At 42.4% G+C, this 16,186-nt stretch overlaps 1 protein-coding gene across 1 annotated transcript in view; it reads left to right on the top strand.

The window, feature by feature from the left end:
• The window catches only part of LOC139003735 (ceruloplasmin-like), a 48,499-nt gene extending 34,413 nt beyond the window's left edge, over positions 1–14,086 (top strand). Inside the window, exons 17-19 of the mRNA XM_070405949.1 lie at positions 4,722–4,861; positions 11,168–11,330; positions 13,948–14,086. Coding sequence (XP_070262050.1) covers positions 4,722–4,861; positions 11,168–11,326 — 299 coding nt within the window. The 3' untranslated portion in view covers positions 11,327–11,330; positions 13,948–14,086. The remainder of the gene's footprint in view (positions 1–4,721; positions 4,862–11,167; positions 11,331–13,947) is intronic.
• The last annotated feature ends 2,100 nt before the right edge of the window (positions 14,087–16,186 follow it).

The following is a 16,186-nucleotide window of genomic DNA, read 5'->3' as shown; positions in this document are numbered from 1 at the left end:
GCATGTATCTGTTCAATTTTCCCAATGCCATTTATTTTTTTTAAATATGTTCTGACTGCCCTAGCTAGTTTGGCTCAGTGGCTAGAGCATGGGCCTGTGGACTAAAGGGTCCTGGGTTTGATTTCGGTCAAGGGCACATGCTCGGGTTGCGGGCTCAAATCCCAGTAGGTGGCAGGTGATCAATGATTCGCTCTCATCATTGATGTTTCTATCTCTCTCCCTTCCTCTCTGAAAGCAATAAAAATATATTTCAAAAATAAATAAATAAAATAAAAATAAATATGTTCTTATTGATTTCAGAGAGAGGAAAGGAGAGGGAGAAAGAGGTACCATATCCTAGCATGTGGTACTAGTATATCTTAAAGAATGTTCCATGTGCACTTGAAAAGAATGTATATTCTGCTGCTTTGGGATAAAATATTTGCTAAATATCAATTCAGTCCATCCAATCCAGTGTGTTATTTAAGGTCACTATTGCCTTATTTTTTGTCTGGAAGATCTCTCCATTGATGCCAATGGGGTATTAAAATTCCCAACTTTGACTGTATTGTTAATCTCTCCCTTAATGTCCACCAAGATTTCTTTATATATTTAGGTGCAGCTATGTTGGGTGCATATATGTTTACAAGGTTTATATCCTCCTCTTGGGTTGATCCTATTAGTTTTCTGTAATGACCTTCTGTGCCTCTTGTTATGGCCTTTGTTTTGAAGTTGATTTTGTCTGACATAAGTATTGCTACCCCAGCTTTATTTGTTTGTTTGTTTGTTTGTTTCCACTTGCATGAATTTTTTTTTCTATCCCTTCACTTTCAGTCTGTATCTTTTGTTCTGAGGTGGGTATCTTATACACAGCATATAGTAGTATATGGGTTATGGGGTTTTTATCCATTCAGCTACCATAGATCTTTTGGTTGAAGCTTTAATCCATTCACATTTAAAGTTATTATTGAGCCCTAACCAGTTTGGCTCAGTGGATAGAGCATTGGCCTGCTCAAGGGTCCCAGGTTCAATTCCGGTCAAGGGCATGTACCTTGGTTGCAGGCATATCCCCAGTAGGGAGTGTGCAGGAGGCAGCTGATCGATGCTTCTCTCTCATCGATGTTTCTAACTCTCTATCCCTCTCCCTCCCTTTCTGTTAAAAAAATCAATAAAATATATTCTTAAAAAAAGCTTTAAAGTTATTATTGATAAGTACTTATTTATTGCTATTTAATCTTTATTCCTACGTTCCTCTCTATATATATTTATTTTCTTCTTTCTTCTTCTTAAAGAAGGCTTTTTTTAAATATATATTTTTGTTGATTTCAGAGAGGGAGAGGGAGTGAGAGATAGAAACATCAATGATGAGAGAGAATCATTGATTGGCTGCCTCCTACATGCCCCACAATGGGGATCGAGCCTGCATCCTGGGCATGTGCCCTTGACCAGAATCAACCTGGGACCCTTCAGTCCTCAGGCCGATGCTCTATCCACTGAGCCAAGCCAGCTAGGGCTAAAGAAGGCCTTTTAACATTTTTTGCAATACTTGTTTGTTGGTAATGAACCCCTTTAGCTTTATTTCACCTTCAATTTTAAATGATAGCTTTGCTGGATGGAATAGTGATGTTTGTAGGTCCTTGCTTTTCATCACTTTGAATCCTTTATGCCAATCCCTTCTGACCTGAAGCATTCTGTTAAGAAAACAGCTGACAGCCTTATGGGAGCTCCCTTGTAGGTAACTAACTGTCTTTCTCTTGCTGCTCTTAAGATTCTCTCTTTGTCTTTAACCTTTGTCATTATAATTATGATGTGTCTTGGTGTGGGCTTCTTTGGGTTCATCTTGATTGGGACTCTGTGCTTCCTAAACTGTGACTTTTTGCTTCATCAGATTAGGGAAGTTTTCAGTCATTATTCTTTGAAACAGGTTCTCAATTTCTTGCTTACTCTCTTCTCCTTTTGGTGTCCCCATGATGCAGATGTTGTTATGCTTGATGTTGTCCCAGAGGTCCCTTTGACTTTCCTCATTTTTAAAAAATTCATTTTTCTTTTCATTGCTCTCCTTACTGTTATCTTGTCCTCTAAATCCCTGATTTGATCCTCTGCTTCAGCTAAAATGCTGTTGATTCCTTCAAATATATTCTTCACTTCTGGCTGATTCTTTTTTATGTTTTTTTATGTGCTTTTAAATACTTACTATCTCTTTGTTTAAGCTCTCACCAAGATCATCCATTCTTTCCCTGAGCTTTTGGGAATCCTTATAATTATTCTTTTATAGTCTGCATCTGTTATCTCGGTTGTTTCCATTTCATTTAATTCTTTTTCTGGGGATTTCTCTTGTTCTTTAATATTTGTCTTCCCATTTTGTCTGCTTTTTTGTGTTTTACTCTGTGTATTAAGTAGATCTACTATGATTCCCAAGCTTGTTTTCAGGGCTTTCTGATGTAGGTGCTTTATTGGCTTTGATGGCACAATTTTCTAGGTCACCTGATCTTGATGCTCCAAAAATGTTTCTTGTATGGGTTTTATGCCCCTTCCTGTTGTAATTGAGTTTTCAATGCTATTGGTCCATTCATGGGTGGATTTAACCCTCAGGCTGGCTGATTATAAGTATAGATCTTTTTCACTGTGTATAAATCTGTCCCCAAAAATGGAGTTGTTCCCAGCAGGTTCTGGTGCCTGCTGGAGTTCCCTTTGGCTGTGCCATTTGTGTGGCTTGTTGGGTCAGGTTTTGGTGACATTTGAAACCCACCAATGGTTGTGTTGGTTCTGGGGCACTTGGGTGGGGTTCTGGGGCAGGTTGATGTCAGACATTGTATGTAACTGGCCCTGGGCTACCACACTAGTCACTGATTGTGGCTCTGTCTACTAGGCTTAGGTGTGCATGGGAGGGCTCAAGCTGTGTATAAGAGTCAGCTTCCTGGATCTCTGAGCTGGGGGCAGATCAGTAAAAGGTCCAAGGCTCTATGAGGTTGGCATCCAACTGTCGGCTACTCTGCCACCCCCTGAGGTTTCCTGGACTTCCTCTAGAGCAGTGGTTCTCAACTTTCCTGATGCCGCGACCATTTAATACAGTTCCTCATGTTGTGGTGACCCCCAACCATAAAATTATTTTCGTTGCTACTTCATAACTGTAATTTTGCTACTGTTATGAATCGTAATGTAAATATCTGATATGCTATATGTGTTTTCAGATGGTCGCAACCCACAGGTTGAGAACCGCTGCTCTAGAGCCTTTTGAAGAAAGCCTTAAAGTGGGCCCAAACTTGTCATACCCCACAGCCCCTTTCACTTGGTGCAAGCTCATTAGGGTGGGAAACTGGGTAGGGAGGACAGGGCAAGTGAGTTCTCTACTTGGGGGCAGTGTATTCAGGCGCTCAATGGGGAGAATGTGGTCCCCTACTCCAGAGCCATACTACTCAGTCTCTGCTAGAGTTTCCAATTCTAGCTCCCCCAGGAGAAGTATACCACCAGTTCAGATTGGATGTAGCCAGCTCTCCCCACTGCAGGAGAAAGCTCAGCAGGGCAGAGCCACTGGGACTTTGAAAAATAGATCAAGAGAGTTTTTTGTTGAGGGTGATGCCAGCAGAGCCTGTGGGAAGGGAGCGAGCTTTAAGACTCCCCTTGGCTGCATAGCCATACCCACTCAAGCTGGACCAGAGTATCTGAGGGAAGTGTAATTCAAAGGTCCCGGCTCTGAGTGGTGTTCTCTGCCCCACCACAACCCTCCCTCAGATCTCAACTCAATGTCTGAGGCCACCAGAACTTGGGAAGATAGAACAAAACAGTTTCCCATTTGAAGTGATGCTGGCCAAGCCTGCAGGTGAAGGGGAAGACTGGCCCCCATGCCAAAGCCTCACAGCTTAATGTCTGTCTGAGTGCCAATAGTTTCTCCAAAGAAAGAACGCAGCAAAGGTCCCTATTGGGTTCAGGCAACATTCTTTTCTGCCAGACTCAAGCTTGACAGGGTGGTGTCATCAGTATTTGAGGACCAAGTTAGTGGACTCTCCAGGCTGGTGCTGTAAGAATAGGAATGCCCAACCCTGGGAAGATGGTGCCTTAAGGTGATGTGGGATATTGACTCAGGATTGGGACCTCAGTAGCTGACTCTCAGAATTCTCTTCAAGGCCATGCCACCCAGGTCTATTCTTTATGATTTCCATATGCCTTGAGTTGCCTTTCCTCTACCAGAGCCCTGGGTGAGTGTCCTGAAACAAGCTCCTGTGTATTGTCCCTTTAGGAAAGCACCTGGGATTCTAACAAACTCCCTCCTCTTCCCTTCAGACAGAGTCCCTCTTGGTTTTCACTACCAGATGATATGCAGGCTCTACCTCCCAGCACTGGTGCTCTGTGTTGGGGGTTCTGGCATGGGACTGAGACCCCATGTTCCTCAGGGGTGTCTTTTGCAACCAAGATATCCCTCCAGTTTTTCAGCTGCCATACATGGGTGCAGGAGCCAGCTCTTTTCACATCTCCACCCTTCTTACAAGTCTCTATATAGCTTTTTCTATAAATCCTTGGATATAACACTCCAGTACAGCTGTCCTTCAGTTGGTCATTCAGGTTGATTGCACTATACTGGTAATTTAGCTGTAAATCTGGTTTGGCACTCAGAGGAGGTGAATGTAGTTCCACTTACTCTATAGCCACGTTGAAACTCCCCATGACATTTTCTATAAGATGTTGTTTTTAAATACATTATTTCAAATCCTTTTTGAACATAATAAAACTATGTCTACCTACAGCAATTAATGGAAGACTATTTGGAAATAACCAAGGTCTCACATTTCATGTTGGGGATGAAGTGAATTTTTATCTGATTGGCATAGGGAGTGAATTCGACCTGCACACAGTTCACTTCCATGGCCACAGCTTTGAATATACGGTAAGAACCTTGGGAAGCTCCATTTAATTCCATGGCAAGGTAACAAACTATGTTCAATACATATAATGTATAATATATTAGATGCAAGTAAATAATTATGCATTTAGCTATTATATCTCATGGACATTTGATAAATGCTTGTGAATATATGAATTGCATTTCTCTATATGAATTTACTCAATAATAAGACATTGATAATTATCTTTAGTTGTACCATTGTGTGTGTGTGTGTGTGTGTGTGTGTGTGTGTGAATCCTCGCCTAAGGATATTTTTATATTTATTTTTAGAGAGAGTGGAAGGGAGAGATAAAGAGAGAAACATCAATGTGAGAGAGACACAGTGATTGGTTGCTTCCCTCACATGCCCCAACCAGGGCTGAGGATCAAGCCTGCAACCAAGGTACATGCCCTTGACTGAAATCAAACCTGGGACCCTTCAGTCCACAGGCAGACAGTCTATCCACTGAGCCAAACCAGCTAGGGCAGTTTTAACCTTTCTATTCCATCTTTTTTTTTTTAATTTTTAAACGCTCAAACATAAAACATGAAAGAAAAATATCTTGAGTAGTCATATACATTTTGCCACATTTACTTTCCCCTTATATATTTTTTTTCTGAACCTAATTGAAAGCAAATTACAAACATCATGACTCTTCATTCCTAAATACTAGAGTATGTGCACCCTAAGAATAAGGACAATCTCTGCCCCCAACAACAATAACATTTCACACCCTAAAGAGAACAGTAATTCAATAATATAGTCTAACATGCAATCCATTCAAATATCCTTAGGTGTCCCCAAAATGCTCTTTATAATTGTTTTCTTTAACCCAAGATCTAATCATTTATACATAGCATTTGGTTGCCATTGTCATATCTTTCCTAAAAATCAAAATAGGCCTTCTGCCTTTTTTTCTTGATTTTTCCTGAAATTTCATTTTTGAGGGGTCCAGGCCAGTTGTTATGTAGAATATTCCATATTCTGCATTGATCTTATAGTTTCCTGATGATAGAATCCATGTTTAATATCATTGGCAAGGACACTCCATAGGTGATATATACTTCTCATATATCACATCAAAAGGCTCTGCTGTCAACAGGTTCTAATATTGGTGAAGCTAAGTTTGATAACTTTATTAAGATAATGTGTACTATTCTCTCTATTTTAAAAGTATCATCTTCCTATTGTAATTAATAATCTATAGAGAAGAGATTTTTTAAATGTATTTTATTCTCCTATAATTTTTCGCCTTCTACTTTTTTTAAAAAAGTTCCATTGATGATCCTTGCCCAAATCAAATTTTATAGTGGGGGTTACAAATAGTGGCTTTCTACTTCTATCATTCCTTCAAGATTTTTTATAAAACAAAAATTTGGTACTAGGTGTCAACTGGCTTTATTGTACCTTTTCATATGATTTTTACCATCTGTTTCTATTTTATGTATTCTTAGTCTCTTTATATCTTCTGTCTGAATTGCTTTCTTTCACCCTATCTGTCATACTTCTCCATAATTGTTTTTTTACTGACCACTTTTGACTGGCCATTTCTCTCATTTATATTAAATATTTTCAATTTTATCCTTCCCTTTTCCATTCCCAATTTAGGATTGTTTATTTACTTAAGAAGCATTTTCTTTATTTCCCATCCTAATCCCTTATATAAACACTAGAGGCCCAGTGCATGGGGGAGTGGGGGTCCCTCAGCCCGGCTTGCACCCTCTCCAACCCGGCCCCTCGGGAGATGTCAAACTGCCAGTTTAGGCCCGATCCCGCACCAGCAGTCGGACATCCCCTCTCACAATTTGGGACTGCTGGCTCCTAACTGCTCACCTGCCTGCCTGCCTGAATACCCCTAACCACTCTGCCTGCCAGCCTGATCACCACCAACTGCTAGCCTGATCGCCCCCAACTGCCCTCCCCCCCCCCCCCCCCCGCTGGCCTGATCGCCCCCAAATGCCCCCCCTGCCAACCTGATTGGGGTTGGGGAGCCAATTGTGGGGGTGGGGCTGGCCATGGGGAGGGGCTGTGGTCGGTGGGCCGGCTGGCCATGCCCCCAAATGGGGTGGAGGGTGCCAATAGGGACCAGTGTCTTGGGGGAGGAGCCATGGGTGGTTGGTTGGCTGGCCATACCTGCCCCTGATTGGGGGGGGGCGGCTGATCTGAGGTGGGGCCTGGCAGGGGGAGGGGCTGCAAGAGATTGGCTGGCTGGCCCTGCCCCCTATTGGGGTGGGGGTTTGCGATCAGAGGCAGGCAGCGTGGGAAGGGGCTGAAGGCCTATTTTGGTGGGGCAGGCTGATTGAGGGCGGGGCTGGCAGGGGTGGGGGGAGGGAGAGGGTTTTTGGCCGGCCAGGCCACTCTTTTTTTTTTTTTTTTGGCAACTTTATGACTTTTATTTGTGGTGCCTGTATTATGTCTCAAAAATACCTTCTCCCCCTGCCCAGGACAGCATTGGGGAGGGGGCAGCAAAAAATAGAAGATGTCCCTCCCTATTGCACATGGACCCTATATACAAGCACACCTGGCCCAGGCTGGTGGGATGCTTGGCACATTCTCGGATTCCTACTCAGAGGCTGGAGGGGTGACTGGTGGCAGCACATGTGAAAGGGGACCTCTGGGTGGCCACTCTGGTCCTGGCTACTGGTCCTGGCACTTCCTGGTCCTCAGTTCCTTCCTGGTCCTGCCTGCAGCTCTGGTCCCCCTACCTGGCTCAGCTTCCTGTCTCCATGGCCTCAGATGGCCCCCTTGGCTCCTGGGAGCTCTGTCCTCCCCTCCCAGCCTGGAGGTCCAAAGGGGAGGTTATGGCTTCTCAGAGACTCCCCGGCAGCCCTGTCACTTGTGTTCACATAAGGGAAGGGGTGCGTGTGACAGAAGCAGTTGTATAAATGCGGGTGCAGGAGCAAGTCCTCCAGGGTCACTTGCACAGTTTGCCGATGACGTGGATCAGGGCCACATTCTCCTCCTTGAGGCGCTGGTTGTCAGCCCTGAGGTTGGACAGGCCCTTCAGCTCCTCTTCCAGCCTTGCACTCCAGGGTCCTGTGCTCAAATCTCTCCAGCTCCAGGAGGGACTGCCTCTCTGCAAAGTGCTCCTGCCTGTACGTGGTGTGCTACAGCTCCACTTGAGTTGCACCAGCTGCAGTGTGGTCTACGTCAGGGCCTCAGGAAGTCTCTAGTTCTCAATGCGCAGCTTTGCGTAGAGCTTCCTGAAGCCTCCCTAGGGCTCTTCATATTGGGGCTGGGGTTCTGGCTTTAGGTCCTGCTGCCTCCGGAGGGGACGGGCTGGATTCTGGGCTGATGTCTGCTTCGCTTCCTTCCCCTTCGCAGGCCCTCTCTTCTCCTTGCCAACTCTGCAGTGCTCCCTGGAGGCCTGTGGTCCCTGTCCCTGCCCCTCAGGTGCCTCTACTCTCTGGGCAGGGCCATCAGAATTCTCAACCCCATGAACTCGGGGCTGCCAGGAAGGGTCCAGACTCTGTGCACCCTACTCTTGATTGATGGGAGAGTCCGATCTGGGGCAGGCCAGCAGGTGGGAGGGGCTGCGAGGTTGGCCATTGGCCCCAACCCCTGATCAGCCAGTTTGCTGGCTACAGTGGGTGTCATAGCTACCGGCCCAATCAGGGCCATCTTCTGAGGGTTTGTGTCTCCACTCACTCTGGCCCCAGCAACCCAGCACTGTGGATGTGCGGGGTTGGGGCTGGGGTCCAGACCACCCTGCGGGCTTGTGTGTCCACCGGCTCCATGGCTTCGGCCAGCACCACCATCTTTGTGGTTATGGGTGCCGCCATCTTTGTCGTGGAGTCACAGTTAATTTGCATATTACCTTTAGATCATTGTAAAATTGAGGACCAATTACATTTTATGTATTACACACCTCCAACATTTAATTTAAGCATTTGGCATAATGCAGTCCATCTTTTCCACACTGATAGAAGTTTCACATAAAGCTTTCTGAATTCTAGATGTGCTATGCTCATAGCTTCTTTAATGCTCAGGGCCTATCATAGAAATGAATTAAATGAGTACATGACTTAATTTACACAAAGTTTTACTGGTGTGTTGCTTTCTTTCCTATCCTTTAATACATTTATTCCTGTTAAACTATTTGGGGGCTTAAAAACATTTTTATTGTAGGGAATTTTATATAATAAATAGATAGAATAATATAATACACCCCTTTACCCATCACCCAGGTCCAACAATCATGACCTTTCTACACTTGCACCTATGCTTCCCATATATTTTAAGGAAAAGCCTAGATATTAGGATTGTTATTAATTTCATAATTGTGTTGGACTTTAAAAAGTAGAACAAAAAAGCTATTTAAAATTTGGCTAAGTTCTCTACAGTATATTTGATGTTCAGTTCAGATCAGCTCAACTCAGCAAATGCCTCTGAAGTTTTTAGAGCTATGCCAAGTGTTGTGTGGAAATGAAACGAAATCAAAGAGTTACCCTTCAAGGGCCACATCTATATAAGTGATTATATTAACGGGTCAGATTAAGTGGAATTTATAATAACATTTCTATAATGATAATTATAGCTAATCTTTATTTAGTACTGCCTATGTGCCAGATGCTATGCTTAATATTTTGCATGGATTTCTTATTGACCCTAACAACTTCCCTATGAGATAGGGGAATAAAATAAAGGATTAACAAGATAATGCACTTTCTTACAAACAGGAAGTGGTAGAAGTAGGATTTGAACTCCTGGATCTCATGCCAGAACCTCTCACTCTTAACCACTTCACAAAATTGCCTTTCTTAAGAATGATCCTATTTATACCACAGAGCCTAGTCCACCACCTCTCCACTCTAGCCACTTGCACTGAACTCCTCACAGATGATCACAAGTAGTATTCTCCTTCCCTGGAGGTGGAATTTAATTAGTCCAGCATTGATATAGCTGCTGGGCTTTACTCCCTGGAACTCCTGGGGGGCAAAGAGCAGCCCTCCGGGGTTACTAACCTGGTCTTGGCACAAGCCAGCTAGTCGTCTCCAGTTTGCTAAGGCTACAGTTGCTCTCGATGCCAGGGCTCCAGGTACATATTGCCTTGGACAATTGTCAATTCTTAGTTAAAATTATTTCATATTGTGCTCTACATCTTAAAATGTATCTTGTCATCAATATTACTGTCACCTTAGCAAAACTGATCTTCCTCAATAGCAATGACTCAAGCTTGCACTTTGCATCCTGGGGAATGGCTCCACCTTCCTCCTCTGTACCTTCCAATGTCTCCATGAGTCTTGAGAGCCTAAATTTCTTCTAGTCACCTCCAGCTCTCATTTCCTGCTTCTGTTCATCTCCCTTACCTCTCACCTCCTGTGGCTGCTATTTTCTCATCTCTCCTTGATTCTGATTCTCCTAAGCAACCACAAAATCAAGGCCATTGTGGGTCACAGACTTTTAGTGAAAATTTGAGGGTAAATAAAGGCTTTATTTTTTTTTTCAATACTACACAGTAATGGCAAGCACTTATTTGATATTAGACACCCCATATCTTCAATTACCCCTTCACCATGCATCACTGAGAGCTTCTGCCTCTCCTGCTTTTCACTGTCCTTCCTTCTCAGGACTTCTTTCCTGCATTCTTCCCCTCCAGACTCTCTTGACATCTCTTCTCTCTCCAAATTATTCTGGACCCTATCTTGAGCTACTCTCTCCAATACATCCCTCATCTTCCACATGCCTGCTATTTTATTATGGAGAACAACTCATCTCCCTCTTAAATTCTCTTTCTAATCCATTTGGGCCAGGACCTTGAGCTTCATCTTTCAAAATCAAAGTAGCCTACATACTTTGTGGTCTCTTAAATATCAAATTCTCTATTGGGAAGAGAAATTCACCATATAGGCCCTCAGCCCTCAGCCCCAATCCCTAGAAGGCAGATGGAGCTGCAGGAGCCAGGTGAGTTCCTTTCTGTCCCATAACCATGAGTTTTTCTGATTATATCCCTAGTTAGGAACATTTCAGTTAAAACCTTTGGGATTTGTGAAACCAGATGTTTTCTGAAATCTAGAGCATTCTTCTGTAAGAGATACTGACAAGACATCTAACACCAACACTGACACAGAAACCCTTTTAGAGTGAGGTGCTGTCCCTGTGGCCTATCACTGAAATTTTCTGGGACCTGCTCCTCCTCCAAACCCTCAGCTGTACTCAGAGGAGACATGCAGCAACACATAGTGCTTTCCAATTGTCATTTAACAAAGTCTATTAGAAGTGGGGAGTCACAGCAAATGGTATAATGTGTAAATGGCTGACTGATACCTTTTATAAGCTATTTAATGATGTTTTGTCTCCTTGTTGAGGATTCTGGACTGTATCGCTCTGACGTTTATGACCTTCCTCCTGGGGTCTATAAAACTGTAAAAATGTATACAAGAGATGTTGGAACCTGGTTATTTCATTGCCATGTTAGTAGTCACATTGATGCTGGAATGGAAAGCACTTACACTGTAATGAAATAAAAAGGTAAGCTAAATTAATTGGAAGTGATCATATTTAAATAAACTTAATGTTTACATAAAGATATCTGATCCACTGACCATGTATGTGATGTGACACACCACTCTTCCATTCAAAGATTATTGTTTTGAGATGACCAAGAAACTCTGGTTTTATTTTTAATCAAATTTATGTAAATATTCCTGATCTAATAAAAGACACTCTGATAAATGTAATTTCCAGATTCATATAATAAATGCATAAGGACAATTCATAGAACAGGAAATACAAATGACAATTGAACTTATAAAAATGTTTAACCTTCCTAATAATCAAATCATTTAAAAATAAGATTTAAACAACCATAAGATACCTTTTTGAATGAGGAAGCTATCAGTTTGGCAAAGATTTCATTTTTCAATTTTCCAATCATTAACTGTATATATTGCATATAATTTGGGGGAAGTATACAATGTTTCCACAGCTCTCAAGAAATATAAAATAATGATTCTAATTTTTTTTCATATTCATTTTATTTCCTCTCATTCCTATCTTTTTCTCCATTTTATTAGCAACATCAGTATGAAAATAGTACCTTTGTTACTGTGATTTTCATCAGTTTCTTAGTTACTTAGGCTCTCCATGAAAGTCATTATCTTTTGGTGTTTTGATACAATAATTCTAATATTTGGACAAAATAATTTTAATAATTTGACCAGGCAGTTGATCTCAGAAAATTATCAACCATGCCAAAAAACATTTATTGGCATGTTATTTCATGCTAATGAAAAACTGAAAACAAGCAAATCATCTACACTAAGTTTTGCTACACTTATCATCTAAAGGCTATCTAACATAAAAAAATTATGTCTTAAATTTTAATGGAAAAATGCTTACAATATAATATTGAGTGATAAAAAGTCTACAAAATAGTATTTGAAATATTATTCAAATTCTCTCTATATATTACATATATTATATGTCATCTATACTAATAAAAGGGTAATATGCTAATTAGACATCTTCTGGACAAAGCCATGGTGGTGGGGGCCAAGGCAGAGGTGGTTAGGGACAATCAGGCCAGCAGGGGAGGGCAGTTAGGGGGCAATCAGACCTGCAGGGGAAGGCAGTTAGGGGCGATCAGGCTGGCAGGGGAGGGCAGTTAGGGGGCAATCAGGCCGGCAGGGAAGGGCAGTTAGGGGGCAATCAGGCTGGCAGGGGAGCAGCTAGGGGCGATCAGGCTGGCAGGGGAGGGCAGTTAGGGGGTAATCAGGCCGGCAGGGAAGGCAGTTAGGGGGCAATCAGGCCGGCAGGGAAGGGCAGTTAGGGGGTGATCAGGCTGGCAGGGGAGCAGTTAGGGGCATCAGGCTGTCAGGCAGAGGCGGTTAGGGGTGATGAGGCAGGGAGGCAGGGACGCAGGCGAGCGGTTAGGAGCCAGAGGTCCCAGATTGTGAGAGGGATGTTCGACTGCAGTCTGACATCCCCTGAGGAGTCCTGGATTGGAGAGGGTGCAGGCCAAGCTAAGGGACCCACCCCCCGTGCATGTATTTTGTGCACCGGGCCTCTAGTATATATGTAAGACTGAATAGAAATTACTGAAATATTAATGGTGACTCTAAATGGTAAAATTATGAGAGAGGTTTATTTTCTTATTGTACTTTTCCATTTCTTTCAAGGTTACCTTCACATTTAAATTACTTTTAAAATCAGAAAAACTATTAAATACTAGAGGCCCAGTGCATGAAATTTGTGCACTGGGAGGGGGGTCCCTCAGCCCAACCTGTACCCTCTTACAGTCTGGGAACCCCACGATTGATCACCCTGCAGAGGGAGGCCCTGCCCACCCACCACAGCCCGCCAGTCAGTGGCCTGGGCCTCCCTCTGCGGGGCAATCATGGGGCGATGGCAGGCCCCCCGACCAATCGCATTGCACCCACCTTGGCTGGCCTGGCACCAGTGGGTGTCATAGCGTGGTCGTCCAGACAGTCATTCTGCTGTTTGGCTGTTTGGTCGATTTGCATATTACACTTTTATTATTATAGATATATATCATATCCTATTCTAAGTATGTTGTGCAGCTCTCGAGTTCTGTGGATGTTTTCCCTGTGGGCACCTTGTGGGACTGAAGACACAGAGCAGCTGAAGTGGGAGGAGGTGCAGGAGGACAGTGCCTCAAAAATCCTTTCTGAGTATAAGGACCACATTTCTCACAAAACCACAAACTTACTAGCCTAAAATATAATTTTACCTACAGCATCATATCAACACCATTAATGATATATTACTAATACAAGTATAATAATCATTACTTATTCCTATAATTAATCATACTCATTCCTAGTAAAAGAGACTTGGGTGTGGTGTCCAAGATCTAAATCCCCATTTATAGCATTGTTTCTTGGGGAAACATTTCAATTAGCATAAAGCCAAACCTGGCTCATTCTACAGGATTTCTGTCCACATGGAAGAGTGACAGCAATGTTGCTTCCAATTTCATGGCTAAGCTGTCTTGTTGCACAAACAATGGTAATTCTTTTAAGGATTTTCTTAAGACATATAAACTTTCTGGATTTTCCTTAAAGATATGTAACTATTTTACTTCAATATTCCAACTTAGATCTTCTTGAAACTTTCTTTTCGACAGCGGAAATATCTCCCTGAAGTCAGAAGTCCAGCTGCTGAGGAAAAATCTCCAGGGATGACGGAGTTCAAGAGGGCTGGCTGGAGACTTTGATGGCAGTGTACCAGGAAAACTAGCTTGAAATAAAAGTTTTGTTGGTAAATTCTGTGTGTGAGCTGCCTCTTCTTTCTGTAAATTGTGTCACAGGAATAGAATCTGTGAAGTTGAAACAAAACTTTTAATAAATGCAGTGGGATTGGGTCGAAGGGATAAAGAGAGCAGGCTCAAACTGAAGTCTAGCTCAGAGAGAAAAAAATACACAATCCAAGACTTTCCCATAAACTGCAACATTTGCAAACCTTGAGAAGAATGAAATTATCATAGCATGGATAAGCATTTAAATCAGTCTCTAAAATGCACATCCATATATGAAAGACTGAAGGTTATAGAATGTGTGCCAATTTTCTAGAAGCAAAATAGGACTCATGCTATGACTTTGTATTTAGCAATATTAACAGTTGGGATGTGTCCTGCTATAAGTAACAGGAAAAAAAACCAAGAAGGAATTATCAAAGGTGTTTATTTCAATTTTTTTTTTTTTAATTAGGAGATAGGTGGCTGCCAGGGTTGGTTCAGCAACTTGATGATGTGAGGGCAAGTGTCTCCAATTCCCTTGGCCTTTCCCTCATGACTATTGTCTCATGGTTGCAAGATGGTTGCTACAGCTCCAGATATTACATCCAGGTTGAAGGCAGAAAAGAAGCGGGGGAAAGCAGTACTAAATCACATCTTTTATCAGGAAAACATCAAGTCTGCTGAGGAGCTCTAGCAAACTTCTGCTGATGTCTCATTGGTCAAACCCTTAATATTTGGCTACTTCAAGGAAGGCTTGAAAAGAGCTTTTGTAACCTCTATAGTGGAAATAACAGGGAGAAGGAGTTGGAAATGTCTTGTGGGTTGGTTAACAAACAGCATCTGCCTTAGACAGTAAGTAAGAATATTTCAAATCGGGAGTTAAACAAAAAGTTCAACCTAAAGTTGAAACCAGCCCTGGCCAGTGTGGGTCAGTTGGTTGGGTGTCATCCTGTGCACTGAAAGGTTGCTAATAAATTAAGAATTAAATAAAAATTGAAACCAAAGTCAGACTTTTCATTTTTTTTACTTTTTTAACTTCTTAACTTTGTAATACATGAATTCCTGGAGTATTGTCAAGGAAATCCCTGACATCATATCATTTCATCCCAAAAATACATCAATATGTATCTCCAGAAGAGGACTTTTAAAAATTAATATACTAATAATTCTATTAGCTATGTGACAAGCACTATGCTAAGTGCCTGGGATTCAATACAAAACAAGGCATAATCATTGGCCCTAAGGAGGCTCAGTCTAATTGAGGAGACAGTCACATAAACAGATAATACTGATATAAAATTATCAATCATGTTTTTTATTTTTAATATTTTATGATGCTTTGGCGAGCCTTGCTATCTAGGGAGAGACTGCCCCTCCCAGACTAGTTAATTCCTAGAGATAGTTAACCACCTGTAGGTAAATCAGGCTTTCATATGCTAATCAACCAATCAAAAGTCCATACCCCCTGTCCTGGCTGAGTGGCTCAGTTGGTTGGAGCTTCTTCATCCAGTATAACAAAAGTTTGCGGGTTTGATTCCTGGTCTGGGCATATACCTAGGTTGCAGGTTCAGACCTCAGCTGGGGTGCATACAGGAGGCAGCTGACTGACATTTCTCTTTCACATCAGTGTTTCTCTCTTCCTTCCTCTCTCTCTCTCAAATCAATGAAAACATATCATCGGGTGAGGATTTTTTTAAAAAAAAAGTCCATACCCCCAACTGCCTCCTTTATCTAACTCACACACCAATCTACTATTTCCCCTACCCTAATCAACCAAAGCCAAATACCAGACAACTAGAGACAGTTCCTATGCCCCCAAACCTGCTGGAATTATTATTATTATTATGTTGTTGTTGTTGTTGTTGTTGTTGTTGTTGTTAATCCTCACCCAAGGATATTTTTTCCATTGATTTTTAGAGAGAGCAAAGGGAGGAGGAGGAAGAGAGGGGAAGAGAGAGAGAGAGGAGAGAGAGAGAATGAGAGAGAGAGAGAGAGAGAGATGTGAGGAGACACATTGATTGCTTACCTCCCATACACGCCCTAACCAGGGCCGGAATTGAACCTGTGACCCTTTGGTGCATGGGCCAATGCTCTAACTATTGGGTAACACTGGCCAGGGCTGGAATTA

Source organism: Myotis yumanensis, unplaced genomic scaffold (assembly GCF_028538775.1).
Source record: "Myotis yumanensis isolate MYYU_CA2020_CCGP unplaced genomic scaffold, mMyoYum1.0.hap1 SCAF_2, whole genome shotgun sequence".
NCBI lineage: Eukaryota > Metazoa > Chordata > Mammalia > Chiroptera > Vespertilionidae > Myotis > Myotis yumanensis.
This window is presented reverse-complemented; position numbering and strand designations above follow the sequence as displayed.